This window comes from Pseudonaja textilis, chromosome 18 (assembly GCF_049901715.1).
Source record: "Pseudonaja textilis isolate UNSWEBS1 chromosome 18, rPseTex1.2, whole genome shotgun sequence".
Classification (NCBI taxonomy): Eukaryota; Metazoa; Chordata; class Lepidosauria; order Squamata; family Elapidae; genus Pseudonaja; species Pseudonaja textilis.
This window is the reverse complement of record NC_142007.1, coordinates 428002-448889: the sequence shown is the minus strand read 5'-3', so window position 1 is coordinate 448889 and position 20888 is coordinate 428002. Positions and strand designations below refer to the sequence as shown.

General features: G+C 48.9%; 2 protein-coding genes across 26 annotated transcripts in view; one reads left to right on the top strand and one right to left on the bottom strand.

Moving 5' to 3' along the window:
- Positions 1-11297, bottom strand: part of NPHP4 (nephrocystin 4) — a 98868-nt gene extending 87571 nt beyond the window's left edge. For 4 of the 18 annotated variants that reach the window (XM_087914959.1, XM_087914960.1, XM_087914961.1 and 1 more), the window contains exons 1-9: positions 11227-11289; positions 9041-9153; positions 8895-8956; positions 7194-7383; positions 6624-6776; positions 4936-5108; positions 4478-4542; positions 3980-4129; positions 2401-2528 (exon numbers count right to left, since the gene is read on the bottom strand). In XM_087914959.1, coding sequence (XP_087771085.1) covers positions 2401-2528; positions 3980-4129; positions 4478-4542; positions 4936-5108; positions 6624-6776; positions 7194-7331 — 807 coding nt within the window. In that variant the 5' untranslated portion in view covers positions 7332-7383; positions 8895-8956; positions 9041-9153; positions 11227-11289. Of the gene's footprint in view, positions 1-2400; positions 2529-3979; positions 4130-4477; positions 4543-4935; positions 5109-6623; positions 6777-7193; positions 7441-8894; positions 8957-9040; positions 9154-11221 lie in introns of all 18 variants that reach the window. The other 14 variants (XM_087914957.1, XM_087914964.1, XM_087914958.1 and 11 more) reach the window with 14 other exon arrangements.
- Positions 11298-11505: 208 nt separating this feature from the next.
- KCNAB2 (potassium voltage-gated channel subfamily A regulatory beta subunit 2) overlaps positions 11506-20888 on the top strand; it is a 30456-nt gene continuing 21073 nt past the window's right edge. The window contains exons 1-3 of one of the 8 annotated variants that reach the window (XM_087914978.1): positions 11506-11724; positions 18909-19031; positions 19956-19997. In XM_087914978.1, coding sequence (XP_087771104.1) covers positions 18955-19031; positions 19956-19997 — 119 coding nt within the window. In that variant the 5' untranslated portion in view covers positions 11506-11724; positions 18909-18954. Of the gene's footprint in view, positions 11725-13306; positions 13380-14168; positions 14281-18908; positions 19032-19955; positions 19998-20888 lie in introns of those variants that run through there. The other 7 variants (XM_087914977.1, XM_087914979.1, XM_087914982.1 and 4 more) reach the window with 7 other exon arrangements.

Below are 20888 nucleotides of genomic sequence, written 5' to 3'. Positions count from 1 at the left end.
AATAACCGTTTGGTCTTTTTAGTTGCCAGCACAAAGGGCGTGGGAGAAAGCAGGGCATTCCTTAAATGCTCCAGATAATTGCTAGGCAGCCGAAGCTGTTGGCGCGCAAGATTATTACCGGAGAGCATGATTGATGGCTCTTGGCTATGGAGGTGTCCCACTGGAGAATATACACCCAGGGGGTCGGGGGAAGACCAGGGTCAAGGAGGAAATGAATGATGAGTCTTAGAGTCGGCTGCACCCAGGTAAGGCCGACATGGTCATTCCTAATAAATCTTTTTTTTTTTTTTTACTCTGAGGGATGCGGCTGGAGACTTATGATTTGAATAGGGGTGCATGTTGGAGCCCTGACAGCCAGCTGGCTCTTGTATGTAGATTCACTACTTGGTACTCCATCCCTAGGAAGGAGGATTGTTACAGATAGTCCCCGGTTTACAATGATTCGTTTAGTGACGATTTGAAGTTAGAAATGGACTGAAGAGAGTGACTTATGGCCAATCCTCGCACTTACGACCCTTGCAACCTCCCCATGTCACGTGATCAAAATCTGGGCCCTTGGCAAACCGGCCAGAGCGTCGTAGTGTATCCAGGTTGTGTGACCGCCATTTGTGACACCTTCACAGCCAGCTTCCAACGAGCAAAGTCAACAGTGGGAAAGTTGGATTTGCTTAACGATTGTGTGATCCACTTAATAACAGCAGTGATTTACTTAACCGTGGCAAAGAAGGTTATAACATTCGAGCGGGGAGTGGGTGGGACTAGATGACCTCCAAGGTCCCTTCCAACTCTTGTTATTCTAGGTTTCAGCAGAGTTTCCTGACTTGACAAAGAGAAATTCCAGTTCTAATTGTGGTGGTGTGTTGGGACAAGGAATAGACAAGCTTTATTTTATTTATTTATTGCCGCAGTGATTTGTTGCCCATCTGGGGGTTCGAATTAAGCCTCAGCGGGGACCAAAAGGAGGAGTTTCTGAGAAATTTTTCCAGACTTGGAAACAGCCCCTCGGTCTCCTTTCCAAAGTGGAGGAAATTCTCACACGCCACTTCCATTTTGGACTGATGCACCAACCAAGGAGATGCACCACCACCATGGGGTGCCCAGTGGTAATTTTATGCCATCTGTCATAAACTAATAAAGCTCAAAGGTGCCCCAGAGTGATTGCGGGGATATTAAACCGTTTCATCTTCTCCCCTCCCCCCCCCCTTTTTTTTCTCTCTCTCTCCTTAAGGTCATTATTGCTTTCTAAATTACGGGGAGACGACATTAAAAACTTAGGCTCTCCAGCTCCATCCATCTCCAGCGGGGCTGTTTGCAAAACAGCTCATTAGCGCTTCCCGTCGCGGGGAAAAATTGTAAACTGGCATCCAGAGAGCCGAGAAGAGCTTTCCTCTTTAACAGAAGGAGAACAAAGACCATACGGCAGCTCCCGGGCGGGCGCGCAAGCAGGAGAACAGAAAGAAAGAAAGAAAGAAAGAAAAGAAAGAAACAGGGATATGGAAAAGACAAGCAAATGCGGGAAAGGGCTGTGATTGTCCCGATAATAGAAGGCCCAATGCTCTAGGAAATCACCCGTTTTTCACCGCTGGGGAGAAAATCATAACTAAAAAAAAAAATCCCTTCTTGCTAAAAATTAGTTTGGGGGGATTTCTAAAGGGAGTTTGTAATCCTTCAGGACTATAATCTAGAACAGTGCTTGACACCCTGAAGCAGCTCTTAGGGGTTACCCCTGGGGCCAGGAGTCCCTCAGCCTTAGCAATTTTGAGGGGTCTGGACTTCAGCTCCCAGAATTCTTGCTGGCTTCAGCAGGAGAACCACCTCAGTCAGTTGTAGCCAAGACTGGCCCAGCCGACGCGCCTGGCACGAGGATGCAAAGAGCTTAAGGGTGGCCCCAATTAACCACGATGGCCCTGATTATAATCACAATCATGCCGTAGTTATAATTAAACTGGTTCTGAGCAAAAACAGTTCTTGGTATCTTGGTTTAGTTAGTAGATTAACTTTAGTTCTAATGAGAGAAAGAGAAAATAGACAGACAGACAGACAGACAGCTTCCCAGCCCTCTCTCAGCAGTTTACAGTCAGCCTCTTGCCCCCAACAATCTGGGTCCTCACTTGACCCACCCCAGAAGGACGAAAGGCTGAGTCAACCTGGAGCCTGGTGAGCTGGTCAGATTTGAACTGCTGTCAGTTCAAGCTGCTGTCAGCAGTCAGTCAGCAGAAGTAGCCTGCAGGACTGCATTCTAACCACTGTGCCACCACGGCTCAGTGATAGATAGATAGATAGATAGATAGATAGATAGATAGATAGATAGATAGATAGATAGATAGATAGATAGATGAAAGACAGAGGCGAGAGAGGAATAACTATGGATAAAGAGGGAGGGGACACGGGGAGACTTACCTGCTCGTTCATAAGCAGGACCAGCAGCTCCTCCTCAAACTTCTCCAGGGAAGGGTACAGGTGGACGGTCAGCTTGTCCAGGTACCACGTCTGGGTCTTCATCAGGTGGGGCTTCTGCAAAGAGTCACCTGCACAGAGAGAGAGAGGAGACGATGACAGATCAAAGGTGAAGAAGCCAAGCCATGCATGACCCTCAAGTCAGCTTTGGGGCCTCATTTCTTGCCACTGCTGTTAAGGGAACCAATGCAGTTGTTAAGTGAACCCGACTTCCCCACTGTTGGTCAGAAGATCGCCAAAGGGGACACACTGCAACCGTCGTAAATGTGCGTCAGCCGCCAAGCAGCCGAATACAGATCATGCGTGAACCCATGGGACGCTGCAGCGGATGTAAGTGTGAACGCCTGAGTCCCTTTTTCCCCCCGGTGCCATTGTAACTATGAAATGGTCACTAAACGAAACAGTTCTAAGTCAAGGACTGTCCGTAGATGGGGGAAGGGGGGGGTGTTAAACTTTTTCCTCCTTGATCCGGGCCTTGGGGAACCAGGAGAAATCCTACAGGGAGGTTTCAGGAGGAGGAAACAACGGAATAGGGTTTTCTCTTTCAAAGAAACAGCGCAATTACATCTCTTTGCCTGCCCTTAAAATATTTTGCAGCTCAAACTGGGCCAGGCTGGGTGGGGGGCAGAAGAAAAAAACAGGAATAAAAGCCAAATAGAATAATATCCAGCTGGCTTCGGGGGGACAATAAATCCTGCAAGCAGTGCAGAGGCTGGGAGTTCCCTTTGCGTTTGGAAAAAGGGGATAATTTGCAGTCACCAGCGTTAATTCAATTTCCAGGGGCCGAAATACACCTTTTCCCCCCCTCGCCTTCGCGGAGGCTGTGATCTAGCGGCACGGCTTCGGGGGATCAAATTACCGGGTTCATTTTCGGCTGGAAGTGCCACCAATTTGCCACCAATTTCGGAGCTGGGCTGGCAGCTCTTTATTTCCCACCCCCAGGCAGGGAAGCTTTTTCTGATTAAGGGAAGAGGAAGAGGAGGGAGGGAGGGAGGGAAGGGACTGGGTGGGAAATGAGGAGGGGGAGTGAAGGTAATTGGGAATTTGAGGAAGGGAGGGAGCCCCCCCCCCACTGCTGGGGGAACAGGTGGTCTTTGGCATTTCTCATCTTCGAGGCCTTTTTAATCATGTTTTTTTTAACTAACGTAAAAACGGTTCAGTCCTAAATTTTTCTGAGTTTAAGGTTGGATTAAATTGATATTCAAACCAAGCCAGATTAACTTTAGTGAGGCCGTAAAGCAACAGAGAGAGAGGAGGAGATATAGGCTGTCTTCGTCTTACGCCAACGTTTCTGTTGCTAAGGGAGTTGTTTTGTTAAGTGAGTCCTGCCCCGTTTCACGACTTGTCTTGGCATGTCTGTTAAAGGAATCACTGCCGTTGCTAAGGGAGAGGGAAGGGGAAGGAAAGGAAGGGAGAGGCTAAAGGAAAAGAAAAGGAAGGAAGGAAGGGAGGAGAAAAAGGGAAGGAGGGAGGGAAGGAGGGAGGGAAGGAGGGAGGGAAGGAGAGCAAGGGTTATACATACCTTCAGGGGATGCTAAGAGCCCCGGGACCTTCTGCCCACCGGACACAGGGAAATTCTCAGGCAGGAGGTGGTAAACGGCCTCCAAAGGTGGGTGGAGCTGCAGGGTGCACTGCAGGTGAGTGTTTTCCATCACTGTCAGGTACTTGTTCTCTAAAGGAGCCCAAAGGGCAGGCGGACGGATAAGAAGGGAGGAAGGAAGGAAGGAAGGAAAAACAAGGAAGGTAGAAAATGGAAAGAGGAGGGAGGGAGGAAGGGAAGGAGAAAGAGAAGGAAGAGAAGGGAGAGAGTGGGACATAGTAAACTAGGATAGCATCAGGACAATTCAAATTACCTGGAATCTTGAATTCAGCCATTAGGATGTCCAGGAGTTTGTCCCTTCTTCTCCCCGCTCGCCTCCCCCACTTTTCCAACCCCGCAAGGCTGTTTTTCTCTGGATTTCCCCGGCGCCAAAAACGCAGTGCCTGGCCTCTGCAAACCGCTCGGCGCCCCACGACTTACTCTCTATGGGCTCCAGGAGGAGTGGGTGCAGGAGAGCACGGGGGGTCCCTTGGTACAAAGGGAGCCTGCAGAGAGAAGGGGGGGCATCGGGTCAGAGGGAAATGGGGGGAGGGTTGTTTTTTTTAAAAGGGGAGTTTTTGAAAGCTGAATTGGTGATTGGCCCAAAATTAACCAGCAGGATTTTCTACCTTAAGGCGGGACTAGAACTCCCAGACTCCTGGTGATTGGCCCAAAATCACCCCACCATCCCTCCTGTCTAAGGCAAAACTAGAACTCGCCGTCCCCTAGTTTCTAGTTCAGCACTTTTCTGTTCACCTGCCAGGTATGCCCTTCCCAGCCCCCGCCAAGGTGTTAAATCCCACCCCACCTGGCCGAAGGGCGCCTGGTTTTAGAGAACCGTCAAGTGGCTCCTTGTCACCGATGCCAGCCACGTTTCACCCCGAAGCGGACCAACGTACCCTTTGCCCGCCGAGTTCCAAATCACCGGCTCAGATTTGCCGTTAAACAACCGAAGGAGCCCGAAGCCGCAGCCGAGTTCCTGGGGTGCCGCCTCCTGTCCCTTTGCGGTCGCCACGATTTCTAGCACCATCAAGACGCCGGGGTGACCCGAAGAGGTGAGGAAATACACCGTCTAGGAGGGCAGGGGAGAGAGCGGGTGAAGGAGAGCCGCCCTCTTGGGTTCCCTGCTGTACGTTTCCCAATCGGGGCGGCTTGTCCATCCGCCAGACGGTCTCAGTGACAGGAGATTAATCATCCTGGCTGACAGCTTCTGCAGGCCTGCCGCTCTCTCTCGCCTGGGGCAGAGAAGCTGGGATTGCGAGGAGGTTTGCGATCTCTTTCGTCGCTTCAGCTCGGCTGAACTTCCCTCCCAGCAGGGTAACAGATGCCAACGCAACACACGGAAGGTGCCCAGACTTCAAAGGGCCGCCGGTCAGGCTGGCTCTTCTCAGCCAGGGAGCGGGAATCCAAACCACCCCTGCGAGGAGAGCCTCCACCCCGCCCGATAATTTCGAGCATTTGCAGGGAGGAAAAGCTTGAAACCCCCCGAATTGCAAAATCCTTGAGTTACAACCACAGAGGAGCCCAAACCTTCTGTTGCTAAGTGAGACATTCGTTACGTGAGTTTTTACAATCTTTCTGTGCCACATTTGTTAAGTTAATCACTGCAGTTGTTCAATTAGTCACACGGTTGTTAAGTGAATCTGGCTTCCCCATTTCTGCTTGTCAGAAGGTCGCAAAAGTGACTCCGGGACGCTGCAACGGTCGCAAGTATGAGTCAGTTGCCTGGCATCTGAACTCTAAGCATGTGACTGCGGGGATGCCGCAACAGTCGTAAGTGTGAAAAAAATGGTTAATGATTTTTTAAAAACATTAATCCTTAAATGAGAGGGATCGCCATGTTGGTAGGGGGGCTCTCTGGAAAGTCGTTTAGATTAAAATAAAGACTGAACTGCTGTTTTCTTGAAAAATTAGAATTTAAAAGCCCCCAACTGGATGGTTGTAGGGAGGATGCAAGGATGCTGAGAGAGAGGGCAAGTTTAGCAGGCGGCTTTTTCACGCGATTCTTGGAAGCACAGCACCCTCTGCTGCTGGTTTTAGACCAGCTCTTCTGGGATCGAGAGCCTGTCTTCGTCCACTGAACTGGGAGGGCTATTAGGGAGCATGGCAGAGAGAGAAAAATTCCAATTCTGGAGAAAATTCTTTTCTTTTCTTAAGAATGATATTCTGCAGGGAAGATGGTAACTTCAGTGGCGGGAAGGAGATTTGACTTACTATATTTATTTTGAAATTTATATCCAGCCCACTTAGCCAAGAGGTGACTCTTAGCTGACTTGCAATACATAAAACCCACCCAATGAAACAATACAATCTTACAGTCATACACATGAGCGCTTAACTATGGTTTTTGGCAAAATTATCCAACATTGAATGGGTGAAAACGGCCACAGCATTCGTTTTACAGCCACTGTGTTCACTTAATGACCGCCGCAAGAAAGGCTATAAACTCAGTATGTCAAGGACCACCTGTCGTTCAGTTTTTCCCCATCTGAAAGTTGCCAGGGTTGAGAAAAGCTAGTCTAGAGTCTCTGTTAAACTTGGGGGTCTCCCCATAATTTGGGGGGGGGGCAGACCCATCAGCCCCTACCTCATTGAAGACCACGGAGGGTGGCTGCCCCGGGACGGATGTCAGAGGCCTTGGGGGGCTTTTCCAGGTCCTGCCGAAGAACTGGCGGTAGGCCACGTCGAAGAGCGAAAGGCGCAGCTGGAATGCCACCTCGGCCACGTTCTCCAGAACTTTCTGCAGAAAGAGTTGAAGGACCAGGGAGGGGAGTTAGCACCACCCGGGGAGGGGTGGGGGGTGGGAGGTAACTGGGATCCAGAGGAAGGAGATCTCAGATAAATAAGCAATTATCAAATTGTGGGGAAAAAAAATAGCTGACAGGGGAAGGAAAGGAATTGTTGACCGAGTCTTGTTTTTTAGGCCATCTATGGTAGGATTTGGGTTGTCCTGGAGGTCATCCAGGTAGATGTTTGTCAAGCTTGGTCACTTTGAGAGGGATGGACTTCAACTCCAGGGTTAGGAACGAAGGAAGGAAGGAAACCATTTGTTCTAACATGGTTTAGGGTCTCCTGCTTGAGCAGGGGGTTGGACTAGAAGACCTCCATGGTCCCTTCCAGCTCTATTCTGATTGATTGATTGATTGATTGATCTTACTTGTTTCAAGGCGTTCCCGTGTACACTCTTTAAGACGCACTGAAATGGCACCGATTGCTGGAGCGGCAAATTTGGCCTCCGGACGTTACGCGGAGGCACGGTTAGGCTTTGGCGGAAGATCTTGTGCCATTCCCCCATCCTGGGGACCAGGTGTGGTCGTGTGTTTCACTCCGGCTTCTGGGCTTCCTGCCTTCAAACACAAAGCGATGGTTTTCTGAGTGGGCAAGAGATTCCTTTTGCTTCATTCCTTACACAAAAGAGTAGGCTTGGCGTAGGAAAATCTGGACTGTCGTCAGGTTGGTCACAAACCTCTACACCTGAAGGCTCTGCTCCACCTTGGCAGCTTGAAAATGTGTGGACTTCAACTCCCAGAATTCTCCAGGCAGCCATGCTGTTTTTTTCCCCCTCATTTCCCCCCCACCCCCACCCCGCAAGGTCGCAGAGGAAGGATGAGAAGAGAGTAAGCGGCCACCATGAAAATACACCTCAAAAGAAATGCATTCGTATCAGGGAACTGAAGTCTGCAAATCTTCAAACTTCTAAGATGGAGAAACACTGACCCAGAAGTATACAAAGTGATCATCTTTCAAGTCAAAAACTCTTAAACGTGTAGAGAGGTGGTGTCTGAAGGACAAGTCTTCCTACGCCAGGAGCTGTCAAATTTCAGCCCTTAATTTAGCTGCTCGTTTGACACTTTTTTTGCAAGGTCACAATGATTCAGAGGTTTCACAGGGAGAGCGGAAGGGAAGCTGACTTCATCAGAAAAGATTCCAAAAAGAAAAAAGGAATAAAAGCAAAGCAATCAGCAAAATAAAAAACAAAAAAAACTCGAAGAATTAACCCTAATCCGTAGGCAATTGTTTTGCATTCAGGCTTTTTAATTTCTGCATGGGGATGAGTCACCACAACGGGCACGGAACTCCCTCCGTGCAGTAAATTACACCATTTAATAAATATTTTAAATTAATCAAGCCTCCTGAAGTTGCGGACGCTCCATCACTGAAGGTTTTTAAGAAGAGGCAGCTCTCCACCTGGGGAGTCAAACCCGTCTTTCTGCGTCAAACACAACCCGCTTCAGATAAAATATATGCAACCAGAGGCTAACAAGGGTAGTCCTTGACTTACAACTATCCATTTAGCAACTGAACTTACAACAGCGCTGTAAAAATAACTTAGGGTCACTTTTCACACTGACAAGGGTTGCCGTATCCCCAGGGTCACATCACCCAAATTTGGACACTCGGCAACTGACTCACACTTACGACGGTGGCAGCGTCCTGGGGTCGTGGGGGCGGTCTCCTTTCTGAGAGCTTCTGACAAGCCAATGGGGAAGCCAGATTCACTTAACAACCGTATTACTTCCCTAGTCACGTATCCAATTTCAGGCAACTCGGCTGTACCTGTCCCCATTTTATGACAGTTTTAACTTCCGGTTTTTGACAAAACTACTGTTTTTAGCGATCCAGGATGCTGACGTTACAGACGGCAAGGACTCAAATTCTGATGACATGACCCTGGGGATTCTGCGGTGGTTATAAGTCTGAGGTCAGCCATAATAAGTCCCTTTAAGTGTCACTGTCGCTACAGGAAGGGCCGTAAGTCAAGGACTTTTGCTTTGCTGCGGATGTGAGGCCTAGAAGCTGCAAAATAAAGAGATTTCCAGCTAAAAGTTCCTTGCCAGAAAAACCAAAAAGTTCTCACCTCTTGACCCAGCTTGCCATCTAATAAACGAGATTGCTCCTTTCACAGCCGAATCGCTGCCCCTAGGAAACACAACGACAATGATCAAAAAGCCCTCACAACTGGGAGCTTGGGAAGCGGCAGAACGTCTAATTTTTCCTGCTAACCTGGACGCTAAGCAGCTTAAGGCTACAGAGACCCTGTGGTGGTGGTGGGGGTTTCCCTCCCCCTTGGAAGCATTAAATCCACACGTTTCATGTCCCAAGCGCTGCACTTAGTGCTGGAAAAAGAGAGAGAGAACATATTGTGTGATTCGTCCTCCCACTAAGAGCCACAGATATATTGTCGCGTTTGCTGATTTTTTTTAAACAGCAGCTGCACATCGCCCCAGTACAAAAAAGAACAACAGAATTAATCAAGCATTTTAACACACGGCGTAAACAGACAGGCGAAGCAAGGCTAGCTTGAAAAATTGTTATTTTTGCATGCTTTTAGGCTAGTAAAATGCTCCGCTGAGTAAAAACACTCGGCACAAAATGTTCTTAGAAGCAAGATAGGTCTCTGTTGGTTTTTTTTTTCCTCTCCTACATAAGGGCACATAAGCACAAATGCAGAATAAAGGAGGGACTATAAAATATAATTTAACTGGATTTGGGGCCCAACTGCGAAGAGGAATTTAGCCAGGTTAGGAAACCAGCAATCCCAGGAAGGGCAGCCAACCAATTTTAAATTGGCAAATGGTCCTGGGGATTTATTTATATGTTGGCCTGTCCAAGGTAAACTGGAGTCCACTTAAGCTGTACGTGACCCCCAAATTTTGTTTCTTCATTCAGGAGTCAGAAAATGATGCCGCCGCTAAGCAACAAGGTATTTTCTTTGGAGTAAGCCTGCAAATGTTCTATCTGAACACACAATCTGTTCACACTACGGGTAAATATCAATGAAAATGTAAATTTTGTATATATAAATATACAGAGATACTGAGAGACTGTGTATTGTACAAGATACAGATACTGAGAAAAATATTATATATAAAAACACCATATTAAAGGGAAAAAAGAATAATGTATACAACACATTATATAAATGCAGTATAAAACATGTGCATACAATATACATGCAACATTGTACACACGTATATATACATGTACATACATACATGCGCAACATGATTTATATGCAACATAATTATACACTGAATGCGTATATATATCATGTACAATGTATATATGCATTATATGCGTAACTATATGCATTAAACATGCACATTTATGCAATATTCATATACATATACATGCAATATAAAAACATAGGCAATATATAAACATATACACGTGTAATAAACGCAAAGACAATAGAAAACAGACACACGCATGCAGAGCGCATGTTTTCTATCATGCTTATTACATGTTTATGCGCATATATATATGCAAAGTATGTATACGTGCAACATATACTCAACATATACTCATATATATGTAATGTGCAAATACATATTTGCAAAAGGAGGTGCCTGCTACCGTCCCTGTCCGATTGTTTCTTTTTATTTTTCTTATATGTATCCATTCCATGTATTCATAACTATGTTTATACTTATACCTGTTACCTTATAATCGTTTGACAAATAAATAAAAAATATATGTTCAATATATAAACACTTAAGGAGAAAAATGAACGCACCCTTCCCCTAAAAGAAAGCTGTCCCCCTTTTCCACCAAGCATGATGTGGGGGACCCCTCCCCAAGGAACGCTTTTCCCTTATCGCCCTTGCGCTAAACCACACTGTAACCTGGTTAACCCCCACCCTGGTCCTCCCCAGGAAAGTTGGCCAACCTTCCTCGGGGACCCCCCCCCTCAAATGAAACGAGGGGCTCCCCTTTTTTTCACCCTCATGGACCTAGGGCTCCCTCAAACATAGCCTCACGTGCTTGGAATCCTTTTTGAAAATCATTTTTGGGGAGCTTTTATGAGCCACCTAATTTCACCCCCCCCAACTCAGCAACCCCAATTTTGGGGTCCTGGGAGGGGAGGAAAAGCCCTCTGTAAATGTTCAGAAGCACCCTTGTCACCTTTTCTCTCAGGTCTGAGAGGGCTTCCTAGGAGGAAGTGGGGGGAGGGGAGGCAGGAAACGGGGTTCTAGAGCCAAATGGAACAACGGGACAAACGGGGCCCCCAACTCCCGCCGGCCAATCAGCGTGCTCTCCCAAAGGGGAGGGAGCCGATCGCGGCAGCCTCGAGGGCGGAGCCGGAGCCGGAGGGAGCCAATCAGCGGCCGCCACTCTTCCTTTTCCCCCCCCAATGGGGAGAGCCGAAAAAGAGCTCCCCGATTCTCCAGTCCCGCCCCTCACCTCACCTGCCGCTCCCGCGCTCCCCTATTTTTTCGGCCTGAGGCCGCCATCTTACTCAGAACGTACCAACTGCATCGAGGGGGAGGCGTCAAGAAAACTCACTCCTCAGTTAAAGCCTCCTTGGCAAAACAGGCTCTTTTGAAGCTCTCTATACTTTCCTCTATATCTGAGCGTCTTCTCTCTCCTCCCTTTGATGTTTTATTCCTTCCCTCCATCACGACACAACTTTATATCTTCCTCTCCCCCCCAATTATGGTAAATGGTTCGATCCAGCAGGCGGGCCCGCTCTCTCGTTGTTGTAGCAAAGCGGTTGCCAGGACGACGAATAAAAGACCCGCGTGTGGGAAAGGAGGGGAAGACACGTGTTTGCGTTGGGTTTGCTTTCTGATCGTGTAAATGCGGATGTTGGCTTTCGAGCGTGTCCAGATGAATTTGTGCTGCCTCCTCCTTCAGGAAACCCGAGATGATAGCTCATTTTTACTACAGCACAACAACCCTGCAAGGTAGGGCCATAGCGAGCTTGCAAACCTTAAATTGTGGCTTGAAAATGTTGGGTTAGCCCAGCCAATGGTCCTTTTATGCCGTGGATCTTAGTTTAGCAGAATTCTAGATTTTTTTTTTTGCAACCTAACAATTTTAAGGTGGGGGGGACGTCAACTCCCAGGAATCCACCCATCTTAAAAGCAACAAGAGATTGAAAAATATGGGTAGTCCCCGACTTACGGCCACAATTGAGCCCAAAATCTGGGTTGCTAAGTGAGAAATTTGTTCAGTGAGTCTTCCCCCGTTTTACGACTTTTGTTGCCACATTTGTTAAGTGAGACACTGCAGTTAAATTAGCAACGTGGTTGTTAAAGTGAACCTGGATCTGAATCTGGAATCTTGACTTGGCTCATCAGAAGGTCGTAAAAGGGGATCACGTGACCCACGGACCCTGCAACCGTCATAAATATGAACCACTTGCCAAGCATCTGAATTTTGATCGCGTGATCATGGGGATACTACAATGGTCATAAGTGTGAAAAATGGCCATAAGTCACTCTTCAGTGCCATTGTAACCTCAAACAGTCACTAAACGAATTGTTGTAAGTTGAGAACTATGGAAATCGCACTCCCAGGAATGGCGGCCCCTAATTTAATCGCTATTCGACTTGGCTAACCAGGGCTACTAACCTCGGTGTCTGTTTATCAATGTTACTTCACTTGAGACTTTCAGGAAGAGACTCCCATCTGTCAGAAATGGCGTAGGGTCACCAGAATTCCACAGGATGCCATCATGGCTTGTGCCCGACAGCTAGAGTATAGGCACCAGTTTCTGGTTCGTTGAGTTATTGGCCAGTTTTGCAAACTTGGGTAAAGCCAGACTTGCAAACAAAAGCCGCCTAGGATCATGGCTTGTAGGGCCCTAGATGTCCAGGACGCCATCGCGTCTGGTACCTCACAGTTGGCATTTAGACACTGGTTTGTGGCAGTTTGAGTCATTGGTCAGCTCTGAAAATTGGGGGTGACTTTTGGGTTCGCCAACCAAAAGACAATGACTTGCAGGGCTATAGGACTCCATCATGGCTTATACCTTTAAGCCATGGTTTGTAGAGTATGGAGTCCTTGGCCGGATTTGCAAATTAGGATCAAAGCTGGCTTGCAAAGAGAAGCCCTGAAAGATCACGGTCTACAGCACCAGGATACCATTTTGGCGTGAACTGGCCATCTAAAATCATAGTCTGTGGCGGATCGAGTCATTGGCCGGCTCTCTAACATGGATCAAAGCCGACTTGCAAACGGAACCTATGAAAGATCGTGGTTTACAGAACCCCATCTTGGCTTGTGCCTGCCCCCCTACGGTCTAAACCATGGTTTGTGGCGGATTGAACTCTTGGGCCATGGATGGAGGTGCCCGCAAGGATGCTACGCACCTGGGTACCAGCCCCGGGCCAGGGATGCAGGCGATGGCGGCGATTGGCCCCGCTGCCCGCCGGTCACTAGGAGGCGCTCCCAAGGTCGGCCAATGGAGGCCCAGGGCTATTTGCATGCGGGCGATTGACGGCGCTGGCGGGCCAATGCGAGGCGCCGGCGGGCGGGCTCTCCTCGCACGAGGGCGAACATGGTGTGAGCCCGGACAGCCGCTCTGCTCGTGCCGCCGCCGCCGCCGCCGCCGCAGGTGAGCGCTGGGGGCCCGGGGAGGGGGGGGGACGTGCATGGGAGGGGTCCTTCCTTGGGAGGCGCACCTCCTTCTGGGAGAGGTCTGGGGCTGCATTGGGACTCCAGAATATGGGGGTGGGGGGAGCAGAGGTGAGGAGGGGGCTGCAAGAGGGTCATTGCAGCAAGATGCAAAACCCTAGGAGGGGGCGCAAAGCACCCCCTCCTCCACCATCCCCTTTGCAAAAGCTCTAGAGGTTGGGGTCCTCCCCTTCCTCCCCCCGCATTGCTTGCCACCACTGCAGCAGCAGCAGCAGCAGCTTGGTGCAAGATGCATGCATGTATTCAGGAAGCAGCTGGCCCTCTCTTCTCCCCCCAAACCCCCTTTGCAGGTTTGCAAAAGCAGGAACTGCGAGACCAGGAAAAGGGGGCACACTGCAGAGGGGAACACCCCCCTTGCTAGGGAGGGTGTTGGGGGAGGTCTCGGCTGGCCCACCATCTGTGGGAAAGCGTGCAAAATGCAGGAGGGGGAGGCCTAGCCCCCTTTAGCTGCCCGCTGGCGGAAGAGGGTGGGTGGGGAGACCCTCCCCATCAATGCAAAGAGGGATATATTTCAAACTGGGGGAAGGGGGCGCCCTGCAGATTTGACAGCTGCCTGACAGCGACAGGAAACGTGTCAATATGTCAGTGTTCCCCAGTGCTGAATTTTATTGCAAAGCGGGGCTGATTGTGGTGGTTGCAGGCTGGAGGGAGGGGGAGGAAGGGGAGGGGGCTCGGTGGGGACTTCCGAGGCGGATATTGGTGCAAAACAGGGGGGTTGGAGGAAGTTGAGCGTGCCTGCCTTCTCCATCGGCTGGTTGTGCGGTTGTGTCCTTTGGCAACAGCGGTGTCAAAAAGGAAGAAGGAAGGCAGGATTTGCGCTGGTGAGAAACGCGGGGTAGGGGCTCCTTCCTGTGCGATCGCACACTTGGGGGTGTGCACACGCTTGTGCAAGCGAGCCAAGTCCCCCTTGTCTTCTCCTTCTCCCCCAGTGGGGAAAATGGGATGTTTTGCTAACCATAGCACTTAGACTGATACCCTCCTAACTCCAACTGGGGCAGAGACACCCCTTTTATTTGGGGGGGCAGATTTTGGATGAGAGAAATGCAGTGGGGGGGGTTGGTCCCCCACCCCACCATCTAGGTCTGATCTCATCTCTGGATGCCACTGCAAGTCATTCTTGGGTCAGGTCCAAGCTTTTTTTTTCTTTTTTGCTGCATCCGAACCTTCACCAAATTTTACTCGTCCCACCCACAATTCCCGCCCCCCCCCAATAATCCTTTTTAACTGCCCCCCTTTGTGTAAAATCAGTAATTTTGGGTCCCTGCCACAGAGAGTTTGCAATCTCCACCCCCTCCTTGGAGGAAAAGCCTTTATAAAGCGGTGTGCCGGTTGTAATTTGTATAACAAGGATTTTTTTAAAAAAATGCAAATTGTGTGTGTGTGTGTGTGTGTGTGTGTGTGTGTGTATGTATGTATGTATGAATGTATGTATATGTGTGTGTTGGCACGAATTCCCAGCAGAGCGATAATGGCTGCAATTAATAAATTTCTCTAAAGGATCGCTCTGCAGACAATTGAAAGCCAGCTCCCGCCGTTCCTCTATATCAAAATGGAATAATTCAAAAGTAAATAGAATATTGGAGCTTTTTTCCAAAGGAGAAATTCAGCACCGTTTTAACACTTGCCTCAATACCAGCGTTCCTTGACTTACGACCACAGTGGCGTTTCATATTTACGTTGCCGAGTGTTGTTATAAATGAGTTTTGCCCCGTTTTGCGACCGTCCTCTCCACGGTGGGTAAGTGAATCGGAGCAGTTGGTTCAGTTAATCGAACGGTCATTAAGTGAATCTGGCCTCCCTATGGACTTGGCTGGTTGCAAAAGGAACGCTGCAAACGTCAAAACTGGGAGTCGGATGCCAAGCGTCCGAATTTTGATTGCGGGATTGTAGAGAGGCTGCAACGGTCGTAGGTGTGAAAAACGGTCCACATCTCCCTTTTTTCGGTGCCATTGTAACTTCGGACAGTCACGAAATGAATCGTAAGTCAAGGACCTCCTGCATTGCTTCGCCTGGCTGTCTAAAGTGAGTAATGGTGGTCTCCAGAAGATGATCAGAGAAAGGCCCACCTGTACAGGTAACCCTCCGTTACACCTGTCCCCAAAATAGAGACTTAGGACTCAAATTTGAAATTCTAGTGGTCGGGCTTTCCTTGTGGTCCCCTTTCCCCTCCGTTTTATTCATTCCATTTATTAAATTTCTCTACCACCCATATGTCACCACTATGGCACCTCAGCGTTAGTCCTCGACTTACAAACGTTCATTTAGCGACGGTTCAAAGTTACAGTGGCACTTAAGTGACTCGGGAATGTTGTTCACACTTAACGACTGTCGGAAGTCTCCTTTGGATGGTCCCGTGATCCAAAATTCAGATGCTCGGCCACGGGTTCGTATTTATGATGGCTGGCGCCTCCCCGGGGTCATGCGATCCCCAACCGTCTGACTCCTGCGGTGATCCACTTAACAACCGTGGCAAGACAGGTCGTAAAGTGGGGCAAACCTCACTTAATGGTCTTTTTTTGCGGCAGAACCATTGGGGCCGTAACTCGAGGATTACCCGTCTCTTCATACGCATAATAACAGCCTTGCCATCCCCACCTAAATAAAATTAAACCACAATTTCTATTTTTTATTTTTTTTTAAGCCCCGCTAGAGAAAGTCTCTGGGCTCACCTGGATATTGGATTTTTTTATTTTTTTTATTCCCTAATGGGGTCACACCTGCCTTTTCCTCCTCCTCCTCCTTCCCCAATCTGCATTTCTAGGGGGTTTTGGTTTTTTTCAGCCTGATTTTTCTTCTCTTTCCTTTTCTTCTTTTTTCTCTGCAAAGGTGTTAAAAACATATAAATAGCTTTGCTGATCACATTGAATTTTAGTTTTTGCAGCCCTGATTCTGCTGCAGCTGCGACCCAAAAGCTGAATGGCAAATAATGTAGTTGGGAATGGTTGTTGTTTTTTTTTTCCCCTGGGGTGGGGGTAGGGGGAAAACAAGAAGGAAAAATTAAGTGGTCCTCCACTTACGACTGCAATGGAGGCCACAGATTTCCGTCCCTAAGCAAGGAAGTTCTTTGGTGAACGATGCTCCGTTTTACGACCTTTCTTGCCACGGTTATTAAGTGGATTGCTGCGGTTGCTAAGCAAGCAACCCTTCTTTTGAGGAGGGTCAGGTTGCCACCAGGTGGTGAACCCGCTCTCCGGAGTTCACTGGGTCGTGTTTTTCCGTGACGTCCGTCGTCACTCTGTCCGGCTGACCTCCGCTGGGCCGGGTTTCTCCCGCTGAGGCCCTTAGACTGATGAAATGGAAGCGGCGGCTTTCGAAGAGGCCCGGGTGTAAGGCGGCGCCTGGGAAACGTAGCTCTTGAGCGGCAGAAGGCAAAGCTTGGTTGCCCCGTTGAAGATTCTGTTCACAAACGTTAAGCAGGGCTCACCTCTCCAGGGCAGGAGGGGCGCCTTGTCAGGAATAAGGGAAGAACGGGCTGGGAGGAGGCCTTGGAGGTCTTCTAGTCCAGCCCCCCGCTCTAGCAGGAGACGCTGTACGTAGGTAGGTAGTCCTCGGCTTATAACCACCAGCTTAGTGGGCGTTCGAAGTTATGTTGGACCCTGAAACAAATGAAGTTCTGATGTCCATCCTGCTACCCTGTTAGCCAGGGATCGTACTTTTGGGTGCTCAGCGATGTGGACATTTGCTCACACTTACGACCGTCAAAGTACACAGTTCATGATCAAAATTCAGGCGCTTGGCAACTGGCATGTATGATGGTTATAGCCTCCCAGGTCACGTGATCCCCATTTGGGAAGAGAAAGGAAAGGAGGAAGAGGTGTTATTGTGTTATGGAAAGAAAGAAAAAGAGGGAAGGAAGGAAGAAAAGGAAGGAAGGAAGGAAGGAAGGAAGGAAGGAAGGAAGGAAGGAGAAAAGGGAGGGAGGGTGAATGGAGGAAAGAAGGAAAGGAGAGAAAACAGGAAGGAAGGTCAAATGAACAAATGAAAGAAAGAAAAGAAAAGAAAGAAAAAAAGAAAGAAAGAAAGAGAAAGGACAAGAAAGAAAGAGAGAGAGAGAGAGAGCATAAAAAGTACAGTACTTCTAAAATGTTTCTCTCTCTGACCACACACGTAGATGGGTCTAATCCGAACCCGCTCTCCTCTTTTTCAAATTCTTTTTTTTCCCCTCTTTCACTTTAACTTTCTTAGCTTTTCTCCTGTTCCATGATTTTTTTTTAAAAAAAAGAGCGAAAACACAACTGGCCGTTGGCTCTTGCAACACCTGCCTTGCGAAAGGGAAGCTCACCCAACTCTCGGGTGACAAAAAGAGAATTTTGAGAAGCCGCCTGGTGTCGGGAGCCGCAACATTTGTGTGTTCGCAAGTGTGTGTGGTGCTTGGGTGGGTGAGTGGCTGGCCTCAGCGTCTGGGGGCAGGTTGGGCGGCTTTGCAAGGCCTGAGTCTGCAGTGGTGGGGTGGGTGGAGGGGGTGACCTTACCAGGTGGTCTCCTTTCCATCATTCCTTCAGGCTTTTATTTTCTATTGTGTGGAAAAAACCAACAGCAAGTTTTCTCCCTTGTTCTAAGGTTGGTCCCTGGGGAGGGGAAGGAGGGAGGGAGGCTAAAGGAGAGAAGGGAGGAAAACTGAAAGGGAGGGAGGGGGGAGGAAGGAGGGAAGGAAAAAGGAAGAGGGAGGGAGGGAGGGAGCCCCCCTCTTCCCACACCAGACTCGGTGTTTTTAAGGGGAGAATGAGTCACTGGGAGCTGATTTTTTCTCCGGCAAGCCAAGTCGGGGCTCATCCAGCAGAAGATCAGATGGCAGCTGCCAAAATCCTCTCCGCTTTTCCCTTTTTTCTCTCTTCTCTTCCTGCCAAGGTTGTGAGCCAAGGACCTTTTTGCTCCTGTTAATGTCACCTTGAAGCCTCCCGCCCATTTTTTTGGGGGGAGGGAGCAGGATCGTCTCCTAGCCCAAGTCCTTCCCCCTCCCCCCCCCCGTGACCAGAGGGGGCCTTTTTCTGGCCCTCGTCCCCCACCCTGGCCGGCTCAAATCTTATTTTACAGCCACTCAGAAGCTTCTGTCTGCAAAGTTGGCAGGACAGGAGATCTTTCTGTAAAATCCAGGGAGTCTCGACTTACGACCATCATTCAGGCCAACGTTTCTGTTGCAAAGTGAGACAATTAAGTGAGGTTTGCCCAGTGTTGTCTTTCTTGTTACAGCTGTGAGTCTATTTCTGTCTCTGTATATATTTATCATCTACCTCTGTCATCTCCCTATCTACCGATATTGATCTACCTACCTACCTACCTATCTACTGATGTTTGTCTGCCTGTCTGTCTGTCTGTCATTTATCCATAGATAAATCTATATGTCCATTCTCTCCATCTAATGTGCCTTTTTCTTTCCACCCTCTCTCCCTTCTCTTCCTCCCTCCCTCCCTCTCTTTCTTCCTTCTTTTTCTTTCTTTCCTTTCTGCAGTGGGTGCTAAAAAAGATTCGCCTGGATCCTGGAGGAGCTTGCCTCCATGTACCCCGAATCCACCACGGACTCCCCGGCCAGATTCTCAAACCGACACACTGGATCCCCAGGTATGATTTACAGGTGAGTGAGCATCGGCTGGCCGTGCGTGTCAGTTGCAACTCCAGTCCCTTCTGGGCGTATCATCCCGTGTTTGACCCCTGCTGGACCTTCAGAGACCAGAAGGATGTAGCCAAGGGACCCACGGGGGCGCAAAATCAGAAACATGGGGAGTCCTTGACGTACGACCGCAATCGGGACACAAATTCCCACTGCTAACAAAGATGGTTAGTAAGCAAGTTGCACTCCGGGTTTTTTTTGCGGGAGCCCAAAATGCCTGTTGGTAAGCGAGACAGTTGTTAAGAAGAGATTTACAGTGCATTTTATAATGTGTCTTGCCACTATTAGTGAACGACTGCCATTGTTAAATTAGTAATGTGATTGTTAAATGAACCCAGCTTCCCGGACCGTCAGGATGTCACTGCCAGAAATATCCCGCTTTCTTTCCTGTTGCAGTTTTCACCTGCTCCACTTGGGGGTGCTGTTGATCCAACCCTCTTGATCCAAGACCATGGGAATGACCATAGAGTCTTGCACTGAGAGGCCAGAGAGTCTAGGGAAGATGATACGTTGACTCAACCCTCTTGATCCAAGACCATGCAAATGACTATAGAGTCTTCGATTGGAAGGCCAGAGAGTCTAGGAAAGATGGTATGTTGGCTCAACCCTCTTGATACAAGACCCTGGAAACAACCATAGAGTCTTGCATTGAGAGGCCAGAGAGTCTAGGGAAGATGATACATTGACTCAACCCTCTTGATTCAAGACCATGCGAACGACCATAGAGTCCTGCATTGGGAGGCCAGAGTGTCTGGAGAGACCGTACGCGGATTGTCCAATGTATTTGCGCCTTCCTTTGCTTTTTTTTTTTTCTCCTTTTCAACATCTGTGATTTGTGGAATCTTTCTTCTTCCTTCCTTTCTTTCTTTCCCCTTTTGCTTTCCGAAGTGCTCGTTATGGAAGTCCGAAAAGACAGCTCCAGTTTTACAGGTAATTTTTGTCCCCCCTTTTTTTTTTTTAAATCCTCTCGGCAAAACTTCTTTTGGAAGGCGCCAGGAGATACATCAGCGGAAGTGGTGCCAACTTGCAGAGCTTCTGGGCACCTTCCCTGGCCTCCATCGGCGCTGATGGGTTGGCAAAAGCCGGGATAATTCCCTTTGCTCCCCAGAGCGAAGCCGGGAAACGGTCCAGCATGTGTGAATCGGGGGGAGAAAATGCATTAAGAGAAGAAGGCAGGAAAAGCAGAATTACCTCTCGTCTTTTCAGCCTTCGTGGTGGCCAAAGGGCCGGGCAGCTTGGTCATTTCTGTGTGGGCAGGGAGGTAAAATGGGTAGAGGCAAAGATCTGACCTGGATACATCTCAGCTTACCCAGATGGGCTTCAGGGCAGAGAGTTGGTTTAGTGGTCTTCGGAATGTGGGGGTTTGGATAGCTGACATCTTTGGTGATCTTGCTTGGCGATCTTGGCTTGTTGGAGAGAGGGACGTGGAGGAGGTGGAGGGTGAGATTGGATCTTGGCTTGTTGGAAGGAAGGACATGGAGGAGGTAAACTGTGAGTTGGGTGTTGGCTTGTTGGAGGGAGACACATCTCACCCACCATCCGTTTTCACCCTTCATGGGATTGACGTTTGAATGGCGAGCTCCTGTCTGCAGAGCTTCCAAGATCCTGGAAATACAAATCAAAATCTTTGTCCCCATCTCATGAAAACAACCGCCTTCCGCGTCTTATGAAAGCAGCTGCATCTTGCAGCTCATGAAAGCAGCATCTGCCCAGGATTTTCCAGCTTCGCCTCCAAATTACAACCCGAACCGGTGAATTTGAGCCAAGGTGGTTGGGAACCCAACAGATCTGTGGAATCCTCCACCCTCTGCCAGCCGTGGG